Source organism: Symphalangus syndactylus, chromosome 18 (genome assembly GCF_028878055.3).
Source record: "Symphalangus syndactylus isolate Jambi chromosome 18, NHGRI_mSymSyn1-v2.1_pri, whole genome shotgun sequence".
Taxonomy (NCBI): Eukaryota; Metazoa; Chordata; class Mammalia; order Primates; family Hylobatidae; genus Symphalangus; species Symphalangus syndactylus.
In genome coordinates this window covers 33,591,127-33,616,545 of record NC_072440.2, presented here as the reverse complement: position 1 = coordinate 33,616,545, position 25,419 = coordinate 33,591,127, and the positions used below count along the sequence as shown (strand labels likewise).

General features: G+C 39.3%; 1 protein-coding gene across 15 annotated transcripts in view; it reads left to right on the top strand.

The window, feature by feature from the left end:
• ERBIN (erbb2 interacting protein) overlaps window positions 1-20,779 on the top strand; it is a 149,825-nt gene extending 129,046 nt beyond the window's left edge. For 5 of the 15 annotated variants that reach the window (XM_055254318.2, XM_055254315.2, XM_055254316.2 and 2 more), the window contains 6 exons: window positions 8,806-8,949; window positions 12,123-12,242; window positions 15,319-15,525; window positions 16,616-16,708; window positions 17,169-17,243; window positions 18,693-20,779. In XM_055254318.2, coding sequence (XP_055110293.2) covers window positions 8,806-8,949; window positions 12,123-12,242; window positions 15,319-15,525; window positions 16,616-16,708; window positions 17,169-17,243; window positions 18,693-18,800 — 747 coding nt within the window. In that variant the 3' untranslated portion in view covers window positions 18,801-20,779. The remainder of the gene's footprint in view (window positions 1-8,805; window positions 8,950-12,122; window positions 12,243-15,318; window positions 15,526-16,615; window positions 16,709-17,168; window positions 17,244-18,692) is intronic. The other 10 variants (XM_055254322.2, XM_063623233.1, XM_055254323.2 and 7 more) reach the window with 7 other exon arrangements.
• Window positions 20,780-25,419: the final 4,640 nt, after the last annotated feature.

Sequence of the window (25,419 nt, the reverse complement as noted above, 5' to 3'; positions counted from 1 at the left end):
TCTAGATTTTCTAGTTTTTTGCATAGAGGTGTTTATAGTATTCTCTGATCATAGTTTGTATTTCTGTGGGATCAGTGGTGATATCCCCTTTGTCATTTTTTATTGTGTCTATTTGATTCTTCTATCTTTTCTTCTTTATTAGTCTTGCTAGCAGTCTATCAGTTTTGTTGATCTTTTCAAAAAACCAACTCCTGGATTCATTGATTTTTTGAAGGGTTTTTTGTGTCTCTATTTCCTTCAGTTCTGCTCTGATCTTAGTTATTTCTTGCCTTCTGCTAGCTTTTGAATGTGTTTGCTCTTGCTTCTCTAGTTCTTTTAATTGTGATGTTAGGATGTCAGTTTCAGTTCTTTCCTGCTTTCTCTTGTGGGCATTTAGTGCTATAAATTTCCCTCTACACACTGCTTTGAATGTGTCCCAGAGATTCTGGTTTGTTGTGTCTTTGTTCTTGTTGGTTTCAAAGAACATCTTTATTTCTGCCTTCATTTCGTTATGTACCCAGTAGTCATTCAGGAGTGGGTTGTTCAGTTTCCATGTAGTTGAGCAGTTTTGACTGAGTTTCTTAATCCTGAGTTCTAGTTTGATTGCACTGTGGTCTGAGAGACAGTTTGTTATAATTTCTTTTCTTTTACATTTGCTGAGTGAGGAGTGCTTTACTTCCAACTATGTGGTCAATTTTGGAATAGATGTAGTGTGGTGCTGAAAGGAATATATATTCTGTTGATTTGGGGTGGAGAGTTCTGTAGATGTCTATTAGGTCCGCTTGGTGCAGAACTGAGTTCAATTCCTGGATGTCCTTGTTAACTTTCTGTCTCATTCATCTGTCTAATGTTGACAGTGGGGTGTTAAAGTCTTCCATTATTATTGTGTGGGAGCCTAAGTCTCTTTGTAGGTCACTCAGGACTTGCTTTATGAATCTGGGTGCTCCTGTATTGGGTGCATATATATTTAGGATAGTAAGTTCTTCTTTTTGAATCGATCCCTTTACCATTATGTAATGGCCTTCTTTGTCTCTTTTAATCTTTGTTGGTTTAAAGTCTGTTTTATCAGAGACTAGGATTGCAACCCCTGCCTTTTTTTGTTTTCCGTTTGCTTGGTAGATCTTCCTCCATCCCTTTCTTTTGAGACTATGTGTGTCTCTGCACGTGAGATGGGTTTCCTGTATACAGCACACTGATGGGTCTTGACTCTATCCAGTTTGCCAGTCCGTGTCTTTTAATTGGAGCATTTAGCCCATTTTCATTTAAGGTTAGTATTGTTATGTGTGAATTTGATCCTGTCGTTATGATGTTAGCTGGTTATTTGCTCATTAGTTGATGCAGTTTCTTCCTAGCCTTGATGGTCTTTACAGTTTGGCATGTTTTTGCCGTGGCTAGTACCGGTTGTTCCTTTCCATGTTTAGTTCTTCCTTCAGGAGCTCTTTTAGGGCAGGCCTGGTGGTGACAAAATCTCTCAGCATTTGCTTGTCTGTAAAGTATTTTATTCCTCCTTCACTTATGAAGCTTAGTTTGGCTGGATATGAAATTCTGGGTTGAAAATTCTTTTCTTTAAGAATGTTGAATATTGGCCCCCACTCTCTTCTGACTTGTAGAGTTTCTGCCAAGAGATCAGCTGTTAGTCTGATGGGCTTCCCTTTGTGGGTAACCCAGCCTTTTTCTCTGGCTGCCCTTACCATTTTTTCCTTCATTTCAACTTTGATGAGTCTGACAATTATGTGTCTTGGAGTTGCTCTTCTCGAGGAGTATCTTTGTGGCATTCTCTGTATTTCCTGAACTTGAATGTTGGCCTGCCTTGCTAGATTGGGGAAGTTCTCCTGGATAATATCTTGCAGAGTGTTTTCCAACTTGGTTCCCTTCTCCCTGTCACTTTCAGGTACACCAATTAGATGTAGATTGGCTCTTTTCACATAGTCCCATATTTCTTGGAGGCTTTGTTCGTTTCCTTTTGTTCTTTTTTCTCTAAACTTTTCTTCACGCTTCATTTCGTTCATTTCGTCTTCCATCGCTGATAACCTTTCTTCCAGTTGATCTCATCGGTTACTGAGGCTTGTGCATTTGTCACGTAGTTCTCATGCCTTGATTTTCAGCTCCATCAGGTCCTTTAAGGACTTCTCTGCATTGGTGATTCTAGTTATCCATTCGTCTAATTTTTTTTCGAAGTTTTTAACTTCTTTGCCATTGGTTCGAACTTCCTCCTTTAGCTTGGAGTAGTTTGATCGTCTGAAGCCTTCTTCTCTCAACTCCTCAAAGTCATTCTCCATCCACCTTTGTTCTGTTGCTAGTGAGGAGCTGCATTCCTTTGGAGGAGGAGAGGTGCTCTGATTTTTAGTGTTTCCAGTTTTTCTGCTCTGTTTTTTCCCCATCTTTGTGGTTTTATCTACCTTTGGTCTTTGATGATGGTGACGTACAGATGGGTTTTTGGTGTGGATGTCCTCTCTGTTAGTTTTCCTTCTAACAGTCAGGACCCTCAGCTGCAGGTCTGTTGGACTTTACTGGAGGTCCACTCCAGACCCTGTTTGCCTGGGTATCAGCAGCAGTGGCTGCAGAACAGTGGATATTGGTGAACCGCAAATGCTGCTGCCTGTTCGTTCCTCTGGAAGTTTTGTCTCAGAGGAGTACCCGGCCGTGTGAGGTGCCAGTCCGCCCCTACTAGGAGGTGCTTCCCAGTTAGGCTACTTGGGGGTCAGGGACCCACTTGAGAAGGCAGTCTGTCTGTTCTCAGATCTCAAGCTGCGTGCTGGGAGAACTACTACTCTCTTCAAAGCTGTTAGACAGGGACATTTAAGTCTACAGAGGTTATTGCTGTCTTTTGTTTGTCTGTGCCCTGCCCCTAGAAGTGGAGCCTACAGAGGCAGGCAGGCCTCCTTGAGCTGTGTTGGGCTCCACCCAGTTCGACGTTCCTGGCCGCTTTGTTTACCTATTCAAGCCTGGGCAATGACGAGTGCCCCCCCTCCCAGCCTCACTGCCACCTTGCAGTTTGATTTCAGACTACTGTGCTAGCACTGATCGAGGCTCCGTGGGCGTAGGACCCTCCGAGCCAGTTGCGGGATATAGTCTCCTGGTGTGCCGTTTGTTAAGCCTGTTGGAAAAGCGCAGTATTAGGGTGGGAGTGACCCGATTTTCCAGGTGCCATCTGTCACCCCTTTCTTTGACTAGGAAAGGGAATTCCCTGACCCCTTGTGCTTCCTGGGTGAGGCGATGCCTCGCCCTGCTTCGGCTCAGTCATGGTGCGCTGCACCCACTGTCCGGCACTCCCCAGTGAGATGAACCTGGTACCTTAGTTGGAAATGCAGAAGTCATTGGTCTGTGTCGCTCACGCTGGGAGCTGTAGACTGGACCTGTTCCTATTTGGCCATCTTGGCTCCACCCAATTTCTCAATTAAGGCATTTTTAAAAAGTGAAGATAGTGTCTGTATGTTTAGCTTGTAAAAATTTATTTTAAATACCTATTTATCCAGGATGATGATCTTGAATAATTTTCTGTTATATATACTTATCTGTCAGAAACAATACCAATTAAAGGTCAGTAGAGACATTCGTATTCATACACACACTTACATACATACATACACACATAAAACTAACAAAAATAGAAATTTCAATAGAAATTTGGTATTTTCTTCATGATTTCATTATTAATCATCTGTTCTTCAGAAAATATAGTTCAGAAGATTATTTCATAGTTTAGGTAGTAACTGTGGTTGAAAAGATGAAATGTTAATGTACTGCTAGTAATTATCTGTCGGTGAGATTTGGGGACTTTTTGATACATTTCTAAAATGTTTTCATTTTGAAAGATAAAATGGTAATGATAAATGCAAGAGTAATCACAGAAGCTGGGATTATTCAATAAACAGTGCTTTTTGAAAAACTTACAATTTTGATAAATAGGATTAAGATTAATAGATTAAGGCCGAGGCTGGTGGATCACGAGGTCAGGAGATCGAGACCATCCTGGCTAACACGGTGAAACCCTGTCTCTACTAAAAATACAAAAAATTAGCCGGGCATGTTGGCGGGCGCCTGTAGTCCTAGCTACTTGGGAGGCTGAGGCAGGAGAATGGCGTGAACCCGGGAGGCGGAGCTTGCAGTGAGCCGAGATCGCGCCATTGCACTCCAGCCTGGGGGACAGAGCAAGACTCCCATCTCAAAAAAAAAAAAAAAAAAAAAAAGATTAATAGATTAAGGTAAAAGTTTTGTATCAAGAAGGAATTCTGAAAGCAGACAGAGACAAGGAGTTCAACCTGGTTGAATTAAGGACTTATTTTGAGAACATTTGATAATAAAGTATGAATATTAGAAAGTCAGAATATATAAAGTTAATTTTATTTAGCATTTACAAAGTGCCAGAAACTACTGTTACTGTGCAGTTACCTTGCTATACAAATATTTCTCAATTTTCACATGAGTCCTGTGTGATATTTTTATTATCTCATTTTACCATAAGGAAGTTTAGGCACAGAAGAGTTAAGTAATTTTCCCGGGTTGATATGTGTTACGTAGTATAGAGGAACAACTTTAAAAGCCTATCAGAAGATTTTCAAGTTGACACAATAAATAAAAGAATGCCACTATTATTTCCTGGGCAGATAGAGTATTTTAGGATATCTTAGGCTAAAGTGTTCAGGATGAATTGATAAGAAGTAGCTTAGGAAACAGTTTCAATAATGAAACAGCCAAATGAGAGATACTTGAGCTGGGGTTTTGGCTCTTGTGGTGATGAGTCTGAAAAACACTTGGGTTAAAATTATTTAGTTTTAGGGATCAAATGAGAAAAAAGATTGAAGAGGTAGCCAAGGTTTCTGATTTGAGATATTTGGTCATCAACCTTATTTAATTAATTAATTGTTTTAATAGAGACAGGGTCTCGCTGTGTTGCCCAGGCTGGTCTCAAACTCCTGGCCTCAAGCAGTCCTCTTGCTTCAGCCTCTCAAATAAGCAGTCCTCGCTTCAGCCTCTCAAAGTGCTGTGATTACAGATGTGAGCCACCATGCCCTGCCAAATCAATATTTTTTTTAAAAGTTCTGGTAGTTGAGGAAATGAAGTCTTTAAAGCATTGTGGTATAGTATAAAAGATTGGCAAAAAATAGCTTAGTTGGCTTTGAATATATTGAATTTGATGTGATGACAATGTGTGCAAGTAACATGGAACACAATACGATACTAGGTTTAGTGATGCAAATTTGAGATACAAACCATGTGAATGAGTGAATTTTCCTAAGCAGTAATTATGTGGGATAAGAAAAAAGTGTGTTTTTAAGAGACTGAAAAGATACATTGTTTTAAGTAATGTTAAATTGCTGAGATTGCTAGACATGCTTATTATTCCAAAGAGCAGCCCATTCCAATTCAGTGATATGTACACCCTTAAGATTTCTTCAACATCTTTCATCTTTCCCCCTCTTGCCCACCATTAACTGCTAGAAATTTATTATTTTAAGGCAGGATGGTTTGAATAACCAAACATTTGTACCTAGATTTTACCTTTGTTCTTCCTTTAATCTAGGTGTAAGTGGTTTTCAAACTTTACTATATGGGGTCTATAAATAAAACTGTACATTCCGAGTGATTTCAGAGACTTTCAGATTAATTTTGACCTGTGTGTGTGTGTGTGTGTGTGTGTGTTTTGCTTTGTATGTGAACCAGCATCCATTTATTTGTTATCCCATTTTCCAGTAAGGAATTTGGGCACAGAATAATTAAGTAATTTTCCCAGGATGATATATATGTTATGTGAAGGAGGGGGAACAACTTTAAAAGCTGGTCCGAAGAATTTCAAGTTGACACAATAAAGAAGGTAAAGCCACTGTTACTTCCTGAGCAGATATAGTACTTTAGGGTATATAATGTTAGATATGGTTCTTTTGAGTTGTCTGAGAGTTCAATGTGATTCTGCCACCAGCCTCCTAAAAATAATTTTGTTCAGTAAAAATAATCCTTAATATTGAAGCATAATTTGAGTAATTTGCCAGTGAAAATTAACTCTTTATTTCTGCAAGTCTCTCGTGTGGGGATGCTTTCTTTTCATATGTTCAAAACATTCTAAATCGTGTAATTCTGAAAACTGTCTCTGTTTTATTTATAAAACTACTTTGTGCTACATTCATGCTCTTATTCATTAGATGGTGTAATCAGAATGTATGGGCATTAGAAGCAGATTGAAAGTGCTACATAAATATATTACTAATTAACTACTTTAACAGCATCAGGATTTAGACTCCAAACTTCAAAGCATTGATTCAAAGTGGTAGAAGATGATGGAGGATCTCTATTCACTCCCCTACTCCCACCATCTTAATTCTAATGGCAAAGTAGACATTTAAAAATTTTTCCCTGGGGGCTTTCACAGTGCCTGCCCTACCTCATGAGGTCAGTTCCCAAATTAAAATTTGCTACTTTACTCAGCTGAGAGTTAGTAATAATAATCTATTGAAGCTTAAGTAGTTTTTAAACCTTTTAGTAGTCACCTCTCTTACCTCCCACTGCCAAAGAAAAAAACAAACTATACCTGGAATTCAAAGATATAAAGTAGATGTCACCTTGAAAATTTCAAGATTTATTTGATTAATAAGCAAAATTTGAAAAGGAATAAGAACTTTTTATTTCAAAGGTGTGTGGTTACTATCAGCATTTACTAACATTCCTTATGAGAACTCAGATATTAAGCATTCCAAACCATATATGATTAACACAACATGGTAAGTGTTACGTTCACTTGTTATTATACGACTATTAGTATGTAATGAACAACATTTCCCAGGACATTATGCCTAGCATTTAATTGAGCACTTTGCACAATGTGTTGTGACAGGAAGCAGTTTTAAAACCTGAATTTAAAACCAGACCTGTTTTGAGCTTCAGCTTTATTCATCAGTAAAATATTTACAGTAAGCTCATGTGTTTAGAGATGACAGAGAAAGCTTTGCTGTAAGATCTGTGTAAAGGGTTAATCAGGCCACTTAAGTCAATAACACATTAAAGCTCTCTGCACGGCAAATGTGTGTGTCTGTTATTTATGTATGTATGAATGATTTATTAATTTTTTTTATTCCAGTCAAATGTTTATGAAACCTCCAAATTGCCTCTGCTAAATCCTTATCCTTGGTGAAATGGTTTGGGAAAATGCAGGCCTGGGCTGTAAGTTTAGCTTTTTCTTTAGTCATTACTTCAGAATTCACAGAATAACTGGAAGTGTACATGGTAATTTTATAGATCTTTTTCTTTCTGGAATCCTGTACTTCTTGGCATTAGATGTCAACTTCAGATTTTGAGAAGGAATATATTTGCTAAGAGTAATACAGAAATGTTTGTAATGATATTTCTGTATTAATAACAAGCCATGCTCAAAATGTGGTTTCACCCAGTTTGACCATTAAGCCCTCAGCACTCAGGGACATGACTAAAGGCACTCACATGAAAGAACAGCAGTTCATAACTGGGAATAAACAAGTGGAACAGTGGGAATCAGGCAGTGTGTTTATTGAGGTACATCCTCAGGCAGTTCTGGGATTAGCAATTAGGTATTCATATGAACTCAGTTTGTGAGAGGATTCCATCAATGGCTCTTCAAATTAAGCAGCAAAGGCCACCACTAACTCCTAAAATATAGTGATCTTTAATACCAATTTATTTGAATGGGGAAAATTTGCCACACATTTTCTTGTTTTCTTCTTCTTGTAATTTTAGAGCAGCAGGAGCATTTTAAAAGTTATATTCACCAGCCTTGGCAAGATGGTGAGACCCTGTCTCCATGAAAAATAAAAAAACTAGCCAAGCACGGTGGTGCACACCTGTGGTCCCAGCTACTCAGGATCCTGAGGCAGGAGGATGGCTTGAGCCCAGGAATTTGAGGCCAGCCTGAGTAACATAGCAAGACCCTTGTCTCTTTAAAAAATAAAATTAAAAAGGGTATATCATAAATTCTTGTATGTTGAAACTATTCTCTAATGCAGGATATTTTTCTAAACTTCGAAACATTTAGAAATTGAAATGTGGTCGGGCACACTGGCTCACACCTGTAATCCCAGCAGTTTAGGAGGCTGAGGCAAAAGGATTGCTTGAAGGAAGGAGTTTGAGACCACCCTGGACAAGTGCAGTGAGACCTCGTCTCTGCAAAAATAATAATAATAACTAGCCAGGTGTGGTGATGAGGACCTGTAGTCCTGTCTACTCAGGAGCAAGATCATTTGAGCCCAGGAGTTTGAGGCTGCAGTGAGCCAGGAGCATGCTATTGTACTCCAGACTGGGAGTCTACCTCTTAAAAAAGTAAAAAAATTTGAAATGGTATTTTTTTGCAAATATATTTTGTGTTATGTGTATTTAAACACTCAGTTTATTTAATATGTTAGAATTTGCATAAAATGAAGTAGATTGTCTAAAAATTCATTTGACTTAGAATTACTGGGTGTTGGTGAAATTTATCTTTATATAGAGAAATTAATTTCTGTTCTGTATATGACTTTAGATACACATACATCTGCATATGGTGTCGATTCCTATTTTCTGACATATATCAGATGTGTTAGGAGTAAAGGAAATAGCATTCTAAAAGCAGTTATATGTCTGTACTTTCTTCCTTTGCTTAAACATGTGAATGGTTGTATTTACATGTAATTTGTGTATTTGTATATGTTGTCATGTAAATACATGGTAAATGTTTCCAATTTCTTTCAGTGGCTCTGAAAATTAGTGTTGCATGATACTTCTCTGGTTTTGGGGTTACTTGTAAATAAGTCTACGTATATAACATGTCTCGTGGATTTTGCATGCTACACTAATCTCTGTTAAATCTATCCCCTCTTTATTCAGAGCACGCTGTCAAGGTCCTTTAATTCCAATTTTACTACTGTAAGCAGTTTTCACTGTGGCAGCTCTAGGGATCTGCATGGCAGCCAGGGCAGTCTTGCCTTGAGTGTTGCAGACGGAAGAGGTTCTGGTGGGCACATTTTTCGAGTGAGTACCTACACTAGACCAATACTTTTAGCTTGTAGAAGAGAAAACCCCAAATTTTAAGTGTTTTAATGTTTCCAGGAAAAAAAATGTTTACTCTGGGTTAGAAACCTTGATTTCCTCTGAGTTCTTCCATGGCTTAGCTCTAAATCTTTCTTCAAAGCTGATATATTCATTATCTCCTGAGTTTCTTTGGTCATAAACTAATGATGTAGTCAGCCCTTGTTTATGCAAAAAGCAGTGAACAATAGGAATAACTGAGAGATTTTTAAAAACTATTCTTCGTAGTATGTTTTCTCTTAATATTAAACTTTTCTATTCCTAACTAAAGATTTTAAGGCTATGCTATATGTAATCCATAGACCTGTTACAGGGAGGAATAATTTTAACTACAGTGATTGAGAATTGACTGAGAGAAAGCACTACCCTGAACTAACGTTAATCATAATTCACCGAGCATGATTAACTGTGAGACTGGAGAAATTGTAGTAAGTGTCGGTGAAAAGACAAAGCACAAATCCTTTCTTACTCACATTTTACTAAACATTTCCTTAGTAGTGAAGAAGAAAGGTTTATGATTTTAACCAAAATTAAGTGTGGGGGATAAAAAGGCAGAGAAAGAAAGAACAACTCTGGTATGGCCCTGTTTTCAGATTTTTTTCCCATAACAACTTGAAGTAGTAGCATGGTCTCTAAAATATTTCCTTCTGCCTGTCTCCTTCAATCCCGAAAAGACTGTTTTCTCTCTAATAACCCTGTTTTATCCCCTCCCCATAGTTTGCTTGTGAAGTATTTGCTTACTTCTGGGTCTTTTACTTCTACCTGAGCAATGGTATCCCCCATTTTAATAATATATCCCTGGCTTTCCTCTGATGTTACAGAGTAGGAGCAATCTCCTGGATTCTCTTGGCTCTGGCTGTACCTGACCTAGACGTATGCTGTCCTCTGTCACCTGCCACCATGTGATCCCTGTGCTGTTAAGAGTGGCAGCAGTTATGTTGAAACCTCCCAATTTCATTTATTTATTTATTTATTCATTTATTTATTTATTTATTTATTTTGAGGCAGAGTTTTGTTCTTGTCGACCAGGCTGGAGTGCAGTGGCGCGTTCTCAGCTCACTTGCAGCCTCTGCCTCTGGAGTTCAAGCGATTCTCCTGCCTCATCCTCCCAAGTAGCTGGGATTACAGGTGCCCGCCACCACACCCGGCTAATTTTTGCATTTTTAGTAGAGACGGGGTTTCACTATGTTGGCCAGAGGTCTTGAACTCCTGACCTCAGATGATCTGCCCACCTCAGCCTCGCAAAGTGCTGGGATTACAGGCATGAGCCACCACGCCCAGCTAGGAACCTCCCAATTTAAAAGATGAGAGAGATGGGTGATAACTATCAGTCTCTCATTGCAAGAGTCCCTGGGGGTAAAGATCAGTGGCTTTTATTAACTCAGGGGTAATCTTTGCCATTTATAGTCACCTGGAGCAATTGTATTTTCCAGATTCTTTTATAGTAACATTTTGTGCTTGTTTTTTTTTTAATTTGGAGCCTTTGAATACATTGAATTTTACTTTTACATTCATGGTGTGCTTGTTCTTTTAAAAAGTAGATAAACATAGTTGTACATTCACACTTGAGTTAAAATTTCAAGCTGAGAGCTAAATTCATTATTATGTATTCTAAAAGCACATCTCAAAAAGGGAGAAGGAAAATAAAGTATTCATTACATAAATACACAAAATTAGATCACGTCTAAAAATTCTAAGCCATGGTTTGAACTAACTGCACATGATAGATGTGTTGCAGATATAATTTCTAAGATTAAATTTGAAATCCTTAACTCCATGTGTATGCTGTAGTATGTCAGAACAAAGTAGATTTTAAATTAATTTTTCAATATGATGATGTAGTTTGCATTTCTATGTTGCTAGCCGTAAACTGTTTCGAATGTAACAATAGTGCTATTTATCACAATCTATTTTGTTTTCTAAAATATATATAGGGATGTGTTTAGAACTAAAATTGAAGTGAAAAACGTATGTGTCTTGCTTCCTGGCATATTTATAATAAGAAATATTCAGGGGCTCTGTGCAGTGGCTCACACCTGTAATCCCAGCACTTTGGGAGACCAAGGCAGGAGGATCACTTGAGCCCAGGAATTTGACACCAGCCAGGGCAATGTAGGGAGACCCTGTCTCTTCCCCCTCTTCCCGCCAAAAAATTAGAAAATTAGCCAGGCATGGTGACACCACAACTGTTATCCCAGCTACTCAGAAGACTGAGGTGGGAGGATTGCGTGAGTCCAGGAAGTCAAGGCTGCAGTGAGCCATGATCACACCACTGCACTACAGCCTGGGTGGCAAAGTGAGACTCTATCTCTAAAAAGAAAGAAAGGAAGAAATATTCAGGGGTAATGAGATTGATTCTGTTTTTCCCCTAAAGCTATCAGCTTGGTAAACTATAATACAGGAATATTATTTGGCCTATAAAGATATTAACCAGTTAATTGGTTTTAATAGCATTTCTCCAAATCAGTACTTCTGAAACTGTTGAACTCATATCAGTGTGGCAGAATTAAGCTAAAGCAAATTTTATATTCATTTCACACCCCAATCTTATCCCAATAAAATAAGTTTTATAAGACTGTAAGTGTATTGGTTCTGCTTACCATTAAAATTTAGGGGGAAAAAAATCCCATGGGGTACTGTTCTATTAGAAGAACAGCAGTTAATTTTTTTTTTTTTTTTTTTTTTTACCAAAAATCTTTTTGTAGTGCTCAACATGAGTGTGTTTTAGTTGGTCTTAAAATTTGAGACTCTAAACTTTGATTAATAACTATATTTGTTGTTCAAAGGTTTTAAAAGCTAGGTATTACTGTAAGTAAAACTAAAAGGAAAAAATAACGTGCAGAATTCATCTTCTACATATGTGTATTGTACATAAGTAGATTAACAATATATTTTCCTACAAGCTTTTCATACATACAAAAACATCTTGCTATGTGCCTTTGGAAGAAGTGAAAGATACTAATTGATGGCAGTAATGATGGCAATGTTTGATTTGGGTCTTCATCTTTGCGCTATTTGGCAATATTTTTTCCTAATCTTCTCTCAAGTGTCATCCTCTTGGTTTCACATCTTAAAGAACATTATTTGTTTACTTCTTATTTCCTGCTCATTTGAAGCATCCCCAGACATCCAGTTCAGGAGATCCTTGTCAAGATGGTATATTCATTTCAGGACAGCAGAACTACTCATCAGCCACACTTAGTCACAAAGATGTTCCTCCAGACAACTTGATGAAAGTGGGTGCTCGGGAAAACAAAATGTAGTATCTGTGAGCTTTCTATATTTTGCAGCTTTTGGACTAGATATTATATGTGCTTTAGATGAAAATACTTTTTTGAGGGCTTTCCCTCCTTTATTAGTAAGGATTTAAAAAATATCAGAAATACAAAATAGAATTTGACCCTGTCTACTATTTCTCAGTTCATTCCATGATTTTTCTACCCTGGAGAATTATTTTATTTTTGCATTTAGATTTCTGTTATATAGTACCACCTATTTATTTTTTCATTTGAATTAAGGCCTTTTTGGTATTCCTGATAGTAAAACTATTTGGAGAATTGAAAATGAACTTGTGTTAAATTCTTCATTCTAGGATCTTTTACTATGGCTAAAGTCAAATGTAATTACTTCAAATGATAATTAGAAATCATCTTGAAAGACTTTTGTATATGGTAGAATAGATGACGGTTGTGTTTTTAGTACTTTTGTTGCAATTATCTATGTATGACCAGTGCCAGACAGATAATTTTTTACTATCCTCCCTCAACTATTTTTTCTTGTTTTCTTTTTTTTTTTTTTTTTTGAGACGGAGTCTCGCTTTTTCACCCAGGCTGGAGTGCAGTGGCGCGATCTCGGCTCACTGCAAGCGCTGCCTCCCGGGTTCACGCCATTCTCCTGCCTCAGCCTCTCCGAGTAGCTGGGACTACAGGCGCCAGCCACCACGCCCGGCTAATTTTTTGTATTTTTAGTAGAGACGGGGTTTCACCGTGGTCTCGATCTCCTGACCTCGTGATCCGCCCGCCTCGGCCTCCCAAAGTGCTGGGATTACAAGCGTGAGCCACCGCGCCCGGCCTTTTCTTGTTTTCTTAACTGATTCCATGCCTCTAGTATGACCAGATATAATTATGAAGCATAGTTATTTATTACATAAAACTTCTATGTTGCTCTTCAGAGTAGCTACCTGGTCATCTAATATATAAGTTCATAAGTCATCTAATACTTATGAATAAGTTCATAAGTTCATCTAATATATAAGTTCATAAGTGTCTTATTTTACCCTCTTTTCTTTTAATTTAATTTTCTTTTAATTGAGCTTTGTCATCCAGTTTTTTCTCATTACATATATTTTGTGGTTTAGGGTTACTGAGTTTGTTTTGATACTTTCTAATTTCCTGAGCTGTCTGCTAATTGTAGCTTAATATATTCCATGTGTATGTTTAACACTGATGTAGGCAAGACCAAATATCTGGTGTCAGGGAGTCTTAAGGTCAGTAGTGATTATCACCTGGATTTTACCCAGGAGAAAGATACTGAATTTGCATGTAGGAATAAATGGTATAAACATAGAGAAAATCATGGGCTATCTGCAGAATTGTAGTAAGTAATAAAACAACAGCAGAACCATTTAATTACTCATGGGCAAATCAGTTGCATTAAATCTACAGTGATCAAGTAATAAACAGGTTTTTTTCTCCAGAAATGTAGGGCTAATATAGCACTTCATTTTCCTTCTCTCCAACCCACATAAGATTTGTCAGTAACATCCTTGTGTCCTATCAGAGAATACCCATGTGTGTTCCCAGACTTTAGAATTTAACTAAGTTCTCAAGTATAACACAGTTTAACAGTGAAATAGAATGCCTTTTTTAAAAAGTACAAATCTTTACCAAAGCTAGACAACTTTATATCTTTCAGCAAGGTTCACCAAGAAAAGCATGCAGTTCTGAAACTGTTGCCGTATCTTTCTCTAAACTTTTCGACTTTGGGATAATTTAGGGAACTGGACCTCAACTATTTCCCTCATAGTTTTCCCATAATTATCTTGTCAATGAGATTTTCTTTCTGTTAATAACCAACAAGGAAATTATAAGTTAATAGCTTAACCATATTTTTCTACACAAAAATCTTTTTATATGCAAATATTTGTAATATGACTGTAACCTCTTTTTTGTTGTTGTTTAGAGATGGAGTCTCGCTCTGTATCCCAGGCTGGGGTGCAGTGGCATGCTCATAGCTCACTGCAGCCTCAAACTACTGGGCTCAAATGATCCTCCTACTTGAGCCTCCCAAGGAGCTGGGGACTACAGGTGTGCACCACCATGCCCAGCTAAATTTTTTGTTGTTGTTGTTGTTGTTTTAGAGATGGGGTCTTGTTGTTTTGCCCAGGCTGATCTTGAACTCCTGGCCTGAAGTAATCCTCCTGTATAGGCCTCCCAAAGTGCTGGGATTATAGGCATGAGCTACTGCACCCTGCCTCTTATTTTTAAGATAGATTGCTCATGCTAACAGAATAAGCTATTAGCCACATTTCCACAAAGGTGATTTTAAGTCAGGTTTATTCTCTAAAAATGAGAGGCATTAAAACAAAGATAGTTCTCTAACAACAACAAACTAATAATTTAAGTTTTTTTGCTTTTTGCTTTATGAATAGGGTAGAATGTCAACATTTAATTTTTATGGCAAATAGTCTATGGAATTAATAATATTAAGAGAGATTGTAAACATTGCTAACATACACACAAGGAATAAATCAGTTTTCTACATAGATAGCTGAATTGACTTGTTAATTCTGGAAAAGAAGGAATAAAAGCAGAAAAATATATTTAAATTTGGAAAGAATTTTACCACAAAATTAGTTTTTTTCTGAAGAAAAACAGCAAATGTACCTTTTGTGTATGTGTGTTTGATTTAGTATGGGAAAAGATACGCATCCCATAGACTGGCTTAAATTTTAAAATTTTGGTGTACTATGTGCCCTTTTAACATTTGGTTATTATAAGAGAGATACATCTAAGAAAATACAAATATAGCTCACAAAAAAGTAATTTAAAGTGTAGATATGATGTACTTCCATTTGAAAGCTTAAAAAAGTGAATGTAACAACAAGCACTCAGGAAACTTTAGAATTAAGACATTAATAGGTTATTTCTTTTAAGGTTTAAAATTACAGAAAAATAGTAAGTGGCATGGTATTGTTTGACTTAATTAGAATGTGAAAACTCTAGTGCTTTTGTAATGCTCCAAGAAGAAATCCAAATATTTGAAATAAGACATTATTATTGGTCATTTTAAGATACTTCATGTTTTTCTTAGATGCCTTTGAGTAATGGACAGATGGGCCAGCCTCTCAGGCCTCAGGCAAATTATAGTCAAATACATCACCCCCCTCAGGCATCTGTGGCAAGGCATCCCTCTAGAGAACAACTAATTGATTACTTGATGCTGAAAGTGGCCCACCAGCCTCCATATACACAGCCCCATTGTTCTCCTAGACAAGGCCATGAACTGGCAAAACAAGAGGTAAGAATAATCAAGACTATTTGAAATATGGGACTAAGCTTTTTATGTATTTTTATAGGTTACTTAATTGTTAGTAAATCTATATAGAATGTTAACATAGTTTTTACCATTTAAAGTTTTATTTTTATGTTTTTATGTTACGTTTATAAGGTGTTAAACTTGGTAATTTTTATTTGACTTTGTGATCATGTAACAGGATTTAGTATTTTGGGCATGATTTATTTATTCTGATACAGTTTGTTTTCCAAAACTGGTTGATACTCCAGTAGTCAGACATTCCTTAAGAATATAAATAGGAGACCATTAAGCTGAAATTGTTCTGTGACACTTAAAATCTTAATTCCTTAGATTTTGAAATTTGACTACAGACTTCAAACTACTTTGAGTATTTAATCTTAAAAAGTACTTAAAAAGTCAGTGAGCTACACATTCTTATATCTTGATAGTTATTAATAAAATGATAATAATATTAGAAAGGTAGAGATCAAATGCTTTATTCATTTTGGTTGTGTCTCTGGTGAAAGGGAGTGTTTTATAACACAGTTTTAATTCTTGCATCTTTTTTTATAGCTTGGTTATAAAAACTCTCAGTTGGTCATGTTTTAAAATCCCAACTCCTTTGAAGCCTTTAAGCAGATTTAGTAAATGAAGAGTTAGTATCATAAAACTACCAGTGGATCTTTTAGATATCTTAGGAAACAAGCCACTAAACAGAGATACTGTGTAATTTAGATGTCCCACAAGTGGAAACTGATAATAATATACATGTTTTGTGTTTATGTACTATGTCATGTAAAATCTGTGATGTCTAAAAAGTAAAACAGGGTCAATATTGATTCCTTATCCTCATAAGACAAGCAATAAAATTAGGAGCTATGCTTTATATAATCCCAGCTCTGCCTTTAACTCACTAACTCATTAACATAATATTCTATGTTGTATTTCACGTCATCTGACCAAATGTTTATTTTTGATGAATTCTTATGTTTGTGTTTGCTTAGACTTAACCAATCAGTATTTAAATATGGATGTTGTTGCATTATAACTTTTTCTGAAATAGTAAGTTTCCTTTATTTTCATATTAACTCAGATTCGAGTGAGGGTTGAAAAGGATCCAGAACTTGGATTTAGCATATCAGGTGGTGTCGGGGGTAGAGGAAACCCATTCAGACCTGATGATGATGTAAGTTTTCTTTGTATATTCTTGAAACACCTATAAAGTTTTATTTACTGATTGAATACTTATAAGTAAGTGAAAATCTAATAGATGTTTATGTAAATCTAGGTAGACATCACGTTGATTCCCCACTCTATTGCTTACCTTTTTGTTTGTAATTTGATCAAGTTAAAACAATTTAACCAAAAACTATGAATGTTTATTATATAATCAAGTGATTTTTAACTTTCTTATTGCTTTTTCACACATCTATAAAAGTAATTTTATTACTCTCAAGAGAAATCACTAAAGTCAGAATTACTAGAGGTAAAAATAACTAGTTTGTTACAGTATTACTCAGAGAAGTCAGGGAGAAAACTTGTACCATGATTCAAATATTTGCATGGTGTGGAGGAAAAATTGCTCCTTGGTACTCTGTTATTTATACTTACTGTTTTTAGTTAAATAATTTTTTTTGTTATTAAAGGGTATATTTGTAACAAGGGTACAACCTGAAGGACCAGCATCAAAATTACTGCAGCCAGGTGATAAAATTATTCAGGTAATTAAAATAAATCTTTTTTTTTTTTTTCATTTTATAACACTCTAATGTTTTCATAGTTTAAAATGTTTTCACTTTAACTTTGAAAATCGTGGATGGGAGGCCGAGGCAGGAGAATGGCGTGAACCCGGGAGGCCGTGCTTGCAGTGAGCCGAGATCGCGCCACTGCGCTCTAGCTTGGGCGACAGAGCGAGATTCTGTCTCAAAAAAAAAAAAAAAAAGTTTGATACATCATAGGATTTTGTTTAAGCTCAGGAATGTTAATTTTTACTAATTTGAGGGGGATTAGAGTACCACTTCTTGAATGTGGGCTATTGTCCTTTCAGAAATGGAGAAGAAAAATTTTAAATCTGAGAAACTCATTTTTTCCTGTCCCCTCCTTTTCTTTGTTCATTCAGCTACTCATTTTACCTAAACACTTGCAGTCTTAGAAGGAAGACAAGCCTAGGACACAAGTATAGCTCTCATTTTCTACCCCTACTGTCACCATTCTTAGTTGAGAACTAAAGAACTAAAAAATAACCCTCAAACCAAAAAAAAAGGAGAGAGAGACATTAACGTCTAATAGCTGAAAGTACAGATTCTGAAGGCCAGACTGCCTGAGTTTAAATTCTGGTCCCAACACTTTCTAAAAATAAAATTAATTAAAAAAAATTTTTTTTGAATAATTTTAAGCTTAGAGAAAAGCCACAAAAATACTGCAACAAACACCAGTATTACATCATGGTCACCAGTCGCTCATAATTTGCTACATTATCTTTAGCATTTATTGTCCTCTTTCTTCTCCTTTTCTCCCTCCCTCCCTCTACACACACACACACACACACACAGTCACACTCATACACTCGTACAGTTATACACATTTATTTTTCTGAACCATTTGGGTTTCAATTTGTGACTGAGCAAGTTACTTTACCTCTCCATGCCTGGGCTTTCTCTTCTCTAAAATAAGATAGTGAAAGAATCTTTTTTGAGCATTGTGAGAATCAAAGGATCTAATTCATATTACACACTTAGAATTGTGTGTTTGGTACACAGTAGAACCTCAGTAAATATTAACCTTAATTGTAAGAAATATGGTGGTCTTGATGTGATGGCTCCAAGACAATGGGAAGAGTAGCCCTTGCACCCTGCTACGCTACAGTTTGGTCACCTCAGATGCACATTAGCATTATACGACACCATGTCTGACATTATTTCTTAAGTAAGTGATTTCTAACATGGGCTGCTACATAAGAATTGTCTGAAAAGTTGGACAAAATACACATTTTTAGACCCCATCTTCAGAGACTTTATTCCTTGGTTTGGGTAGGGCCTGTGAATCTGTATGTTATTTTAAGTTGCCGAAGTGATTCTTATTTTCTTCCAAGTTTGTGAACTACTTGGCAGAAATGCAAATAAATAACTATAAAATGTTTTTCCTAAAAGCATCTTTCCTCTTTCTTCTAGGCCAATGGCTACAGTTTTATAAATATTGAACATGGACAAGCAGTGTCCTTGCTAAAAACTTTCCAGAATACAGTTGAACTCATCATTGTACGAGAAGTTTCCTCATAAGCACTGTGGACAAAAAAAGCGGGGAAGACGGCAAGATTTATTGGAAGATACTTGCAGGGGAAATTAATATTTTGACTATTTTTATATATAAAGAAGAACTCAAAAAATTATGTTCAAATTTGTACATTAATGAAGTAATGGAACTTGTGGTTAGAGGGAAAGAACCACTGTACAGAATATAAAGGAGACTGTTAAATTCATACCATATAAAACTTGTTAGGTTTTTAAACATAGCAATCAAGGCTACAAAAACAAACCTGTGTTGTTTTTGTATAGATTGTAGGTTTATTTTTGGATTTCATATACATGACTGAACTGTGTGCAAGGCAATAGTTAGCCTTGATTTTAGCCCAGAGACAGATGGCAGAGCTATCTCTCTCATAGCTGTTATGCCCTTATTTTTATTCAACTGGTATTAATGTTTTTCTCCTGAAACTACTTTTTTTGAAGTGGGCAAGAGATTTGAAGTGTTGGCTTTTGCTATGTGCATATTGAATTGAAGAGTGAGTAGGTGAAGGTGGTGCTGGTGGGTTCACTTTCCAAGGCCAGATTAAAACAGTTATTTTCTATAAAAATCTGGAAGCAAAGAACGGGGACGGGGGGGAGCTATGTGGTAGTATGTTTTTATTAAGAGAATAATGCAATAAATTAGGTAATGTCTTTTTTATAAAGCAAAAAAGACAATAATTGCATTTTATGAGCTCAGCAGGATCTGTTCTTCTCATAGCCATTGACTACATTTGCTACTGGTGATTCAGTTTTTAATTTTTTAGTCACAGGAAATTTTTAACTCTACTGTAGATGCATGTCCATGCATTTTCTGTGTTATGGAAATCCCCTGATTTTTTTTTTTTTTTTTTTTGCAAATAGTGGTACTTGCCATCTGTTTTATAATTAGCGCTCCATTTAAATCTAATTTATAATTTTTATTTTAAGCAGCAAATGAAACAAAAATGGCCAGTTTTAAGATTGTGTTGCCTGTAACACAAAATGTTAAGAAGGTTTAGGAAAGCCTCTTGATTTTTGTTTGGCCTTGCATTGCCTTGGTAAAGTAAAAGGAAAACAGTACGCATGGAGCTAGGAAACCAAAGCAAGTTTGTGAAACTGGCACAGTGATAGAGAATTGCTGTGGAGAGTTGTAGAGCAAAGGAATGGGTCCTTGAGGCCTGCCAGTGTGTAAAGGTGTTCAAATAAAGGGCTGTTTCTACAGGTAACATTAAATGTGAACTCAACACTTCAGAGTCTTTAAAGGGTTTCTCTGTGTATCAGTGTAATAGTGTTTTACCACCAACTGCCTTTTTTTGTTCCTAGTTACTGTAACAAATATTTGATTATAGAGGTTTATTAATTTTGTCTATCCAGACCATTAATTTTATTTGTTTTTGTTCTATGTAATCAAATAAAATTTGAGTAACATGTAATGGTAAGGATTAATGCATGGTTATTTGGACCAGAAAAAAGTGCCATAGAAGACCAATAACTGTTTAGTTGAGGCTAGTCTGGAACCTTTCATTAGAGCAATATTTGGTTATTGCACTTCATTTTTATTTACTAAGAAATGCAATTTGGGAATTTTTAATCTGTTATGCTTTGTTTATCAACCTTGATTTTAATTAAGACTTCTATAAGACTAGCTTAAAACACCAACCCACATTATTTTTGCAAAAGTGAGTTGGACTCACTTTCCATTCTTGCTAGTCAGAGTAAGTAGGCAGCACTTTTAAAAATACGTGAACTCAAATATTGCACTTCTTTCAAGATGTTATCAATTGGTTATTGTACTATATAGTTTTAATAATTTTGTTTGAAACCCTTTAACAACTCTTTGTAAATTTTAACTCATTTTAGTTGATTTTCAGTACTATTTACATAGGAATTGATTTTTATGGATATAGTAGAAGAAATGTGCTGTATTTTGATAAAATTCACTTATTGTATGTGTGTTGTAATCTAAAAAAAAAGAATGACAGCTTCTTTAAGACAAGTCTCGGTGTTCCCTTTATTCTTAGTTTGTTTTTAAATATTAATTTTGACATTCTAAAATAGTTAACATTTCTTTTATTGATTTCAGATTTTCACAGGCACATTCTACTTTTAATCAGAAATATATTTAATAAGTATAATTGTGAAGTTTTCAACTACTTTACCTTGAACCACATATATAGATTATAATTTTGGAAAGGGAATTAAGCCTCATAGAATAATGGATCTTCAGCAAACCTTAACTTCATTGTCTGCACATTACATTGAAGTATTATAAATGCAACAGATGTTATATGCACTGGTATTTTATCCTACTCTAGTTAATTAAAATTTTATAGTATTCTTGCAACACATAAAGTTGAGTAAGAAACTTTAACAAGAGGAGTATTATAGCCAAGTTTTCTTTGAAAGTATTGGAAAACTAAAATGACAAGGACTTTGAATTAGAATTTTGCTGTAATAATAACTAAGTTTCAAAATTTGAATAAAAGAATAATTAAATTTTTTGAGGAAGTGAAGAAGACATTTTTAGTTTATATATTGTTGAGTAAATTGTAGTTAAGGCCTATACCCATAACTAACTTTATTTTAATAAGTATTATATAGCAATTCCCTCCCTTCCTTCCTTCCTTCCCTCCCTCCCTCCCTCCTTCCCTTCCCTCCTTTTCTTTTCTTTTCTTTTCTTTTCTTTTCTTTTCTTTTCTTTTCTTTTCTTTTCTTTTCTTTTCTTTTCTTTTCTTTTCTTTTCTTTTCTTTTCTTTTCTTTTCTTTTCTTTTCTTTTCTTTTCTTTTCTTTTCTTTTCTTTTCTTTTCTTTTCTTTTCTTTTCTTTTCTTTTCTTTTCTTCCCTTCCCTCTGTGGCCCAGGCTCTAGTACACTCGGCTCGTTGCTGACTCCCTGCGTCCGGCTCCCGTGATTCTCCTGTCCTGGCCTGCGGGCTGCCTGGGATTGCCGGCACGCACCACCACCCCTCCCTGGTTTTTCTCCTTTGGCTGGAGGCGTGGTTTCGCCATGTCGGCCAGGCTGGTCTCCAGCTCCTGACCTCCGGTGGTCTGCCCGCCTCGGCCTCTAGAGGTGCTGGGACTGCAGACGGAGGCTCGCTCACTTGGTGCTCGGTGTTGCCCGGGCTGCAGTGCGGTGGCGTGGTCTTGGCTCGCTGCAGCCTCCACCGCCCGGCCGCCGCCCCGTCTGGGAGGTGGGGAGCGTCTCTGCCTGGCCGCCCATCGTCTGGGTTATGAGGAGCTCCTCTGCCTGGCCGCCCCGTCTGGGAGCTGAGGAGCACCGCTGCCCAGCCGCCACCCCATCTAGGAAGTGAGGAACGTCTCTGCCCGGCCATCCATCGTGTGGGATGTGAGGAGCACCTCTCCCCTTCTGCGCATCGTCTGGGATGTGAGGAGCGCCTCTGCCCGGCTGCCCATCGTCTGGGATGTGAGGAGCGACTGCCCGGCCGCCACCCCGTCTGGGAAGTGAGGAGCGCCTCTGCCCGGCCGCCCCTTCTGGGAAATGAGGAGCGCCTCTGCCCGGCCGCCCCGTCTGGGAAGTGAGCGCCTCTGCCCGGCCGCCCCTTCTGGGAACTGAGGAGCGCCTCTGCCCGGCCGCCGCTTCTGGGATGTGAGGAGCGCCTCTGCCCGGCCGCCCCGTCTGGGAAGTGAGGAGCGCCTCTGCCCGGCCGCCGCTTCTGGGATGTGAGGAGTGCCTCTGCCCGGCCGCCCGGTCTGGGAAGTGAGGAGCGCCTCTGCCCGGCCGCCTCGTCTGGGAAGTGAGCGCCTCTGCCCGGCTGCCCCTTCTGGGAAGTGAGGAGCGCCTCTGCCCGGCCGCCGCTTCTGGGATGTGAGAAGCGCCTCTGCCCGGCCGCCCGGTCTGGGAAGTGAGGAGCGCCTCTGCCCCACCGCCCCGTCTGGGAAGTGAGGAGCGCCTCTGCCCGGCCGCCCCGTCTGGGAAGTGAGGAGCGCCTCTGCCCGGCCGCCCTGTCTGGGAAGTGAGGAGCGCCTCTGCCTGGCCGCCCCTTCAGGGAAGTGAGGAGCGCCTCTGCCCGGCCGCCCCTTCTGGGATGTGAGGAGCGCCTCTGCCCGGCCACCCCTTCTGGGATGTGAGGAGCGCCTCTGCCCGGCCGCCCCGTCTGGGAAGTGAGCACCTCTGCCCGGCCACCCCGTCTGGGAAGTGAGGAACGCCTCTGCCCAGCCGCCCCTTCTGGGAAGTGAGGAGCCCCTCTGCCTGGCCGCCCCATCTGGGAAGTGAGGAGCGCCTCTGCCCGGCCACCCCTTCTGGGAAGTGAGGAGTGTCTGTGCCCAGCACCCCCTTCAGGGAAGTGAGGAGTGTCTCTGCCTGGCCGCCCCTTCAGGGAAGTGAGGAGTGCCTCTGCCCGGCCACCCATCGTCTGGGATGTGACGAGCGCCTCTGCCCGGCCACCCATCGTCTGGGATGTGAGGAGCGCCTCTGTCCGGCCGCCCTGTCTGGGAAGTGAGGAGCCCCTCTGCCCGGCCGCCACCCCATCCGGGAAGTGAGGAGCGTCTCTGCCCGGCCGCCCGGTCTGGGAAGTGAGGAGCGCCTCTGCCCGGCCGCCACCCCATCCGGGAAGTGAGGAGCGTCTCTGCCCGGCCGCCCGGTCTAGGAAGTGAGGAGTGCCTCTGCCCGGCCGCCACCCCATCCGGGAAGTGAGGAGCGTCTCTGCCCGGCCGCCCCATCTGGGAAGTGAGGAGCGCCTCTGCCCGGCTGCCCCGTCTGCGAAGTGAGGAGCGCCTCTGCCCGGCCGCCCGGTCTGGGAAGTGAGGAGCGCCTCTGCCCGGCCGCCCCGTCTGGGAAGTGAGGAGCGCCTCTGCCCGGCCGCCCCGTCTGGGAAGTGAGGAGCGCCTCTGCCCGGCTGCCCCGTCTGGGAAGTGAGGAGCGCCTCTGCCTGGCCGCCCCGTCTGGGATGTGAGGAGCGCCTCTGCCCGGCCACCCCGTCTGGGAAGTGAGGAGCGCCTCTGCCCGGCCACCCATTGTCTGGGATGTGAGGAGCGCCTCTGCCTGGCCTCCCCATCCGGGAAGTGAGGAGCCCCTCTGCCCGGCCACCACCCCGTCTAGGAAGTGAGGAGCGTCTCTGCCTGGCCGCCCCGTCTGGGAAGTGAGGAGCACCTCTGCCTGGCCGCCCCGTCTGGGATGTGGGGAGCACCTCTGCCTGGCTGCCCCATCTGGGAGGTCTACCACAGAGGCCAGAAGCAATGTGGGGGCTGGACGTGGTGGCTCACGCCTGTAGTCCCAGTACTCTGGGAGGCCGAGGCGGGTTGATCACTTGAGGCTAGGAGTTCGAGACCAGCCTGGCCAACATGGCGAAACATATGAAAAATACAACTGACAAACCAACCAACCAAGCGACAACAAAACAGGTCTACCCTGGAGTCATACTCTAATTTTTTCTATTTTCCTGCCTTTCTGATCCTTTATCCCACTTTCTTTTTCTTCCTCTTCCTTCTCCTTTTTCTTTGTCAAGTAGAGGATTGAGTTATTATCATTGATCCATACAAAGTCCCTCTCTCATTTATTTTCTTTAATTCCCACCCCCCATTTCTATTCCCCGTCTTCCCATGTGCAACCTTCCTAATATGTGTGATATGCATCTTTTTGTATGTACTTTTAGAAAATGTTTATTGTTTTGTGTGCAAAAAAAATAAAAAAAAGAAAAAGGAACAAAGGAACAAAGCAAGATAGAGAATGACTTTGATGAGTTAACAGAAGAAGGCTTCAGAAAGTCAGTAATACCAAACTTCTCCGAGCTAAAGGAGGATGTTTGAACCCATCGCAAGGAAGCTAAAAACATTGAAAAAAAGATTAGACGAATGGCTAACTAGAATAAACAGTGTAGAGAGGACCTTAAATGACCTGATGGAGCTGAAAAACTTGGCACAAGAACTACGTGACACATGCACAAGCTTCAATAGCTGATTTGATCAAGTGGAAGAAAGGGTATCAGTGATTGAAGATCAAATTAATGAAATGAAGCAAGAAGAGAAGTTTAGAGAAAAAGGAGTTAATAGAAATGAACAAAGCCTTCAAGAAATATGGGACTATGTGAAAAGACCAAATCTACATTTGATTGGTGTACCTGAGAGTGACGGGGAGAATGGAACCAAGCTGGAAAACACTCTTCAGGGTATTATCCAGGAGAACTTCCCCAACCTAGCAAGGCAGGCCAACGTTCAAATTCAGGAAATACAGAGAACACCACAAAGATACTCCTCAAGAAGAGCAGCTCCAAGACACATAATTGTCAGATTCACCAAGGTTGAAATGAAGGAAAAAATGCTAAGGGCAGCCAGAGAGAAAGGTTGGGTTGCCCACAAAGGGGAGCCCATCAGACTAACAGTGGGTCTTTCGGCAGAAACCCTACAAGCCAGAAGAGAGAGGCGCCAGTATTCAACATTCTGAAAGAAAAGAATTTTCAACCCAGAATTTCATATCCAGCCAAACAGAGCTTCATAAGTGAAGGAGAAATAAAATCCTTTACAGACAAGCAAATGCTGAGAGATTTTGTCACCACCAGGCCTGCCTTACAAGAGTAACTGAAGGAGGCACTAAATATGGAAAGGAACAACTTGTACCAGCCACTGCAAAAACATGCCAAATTGTAAAGACCATCGATGCTAGGAAGAAACTGCATC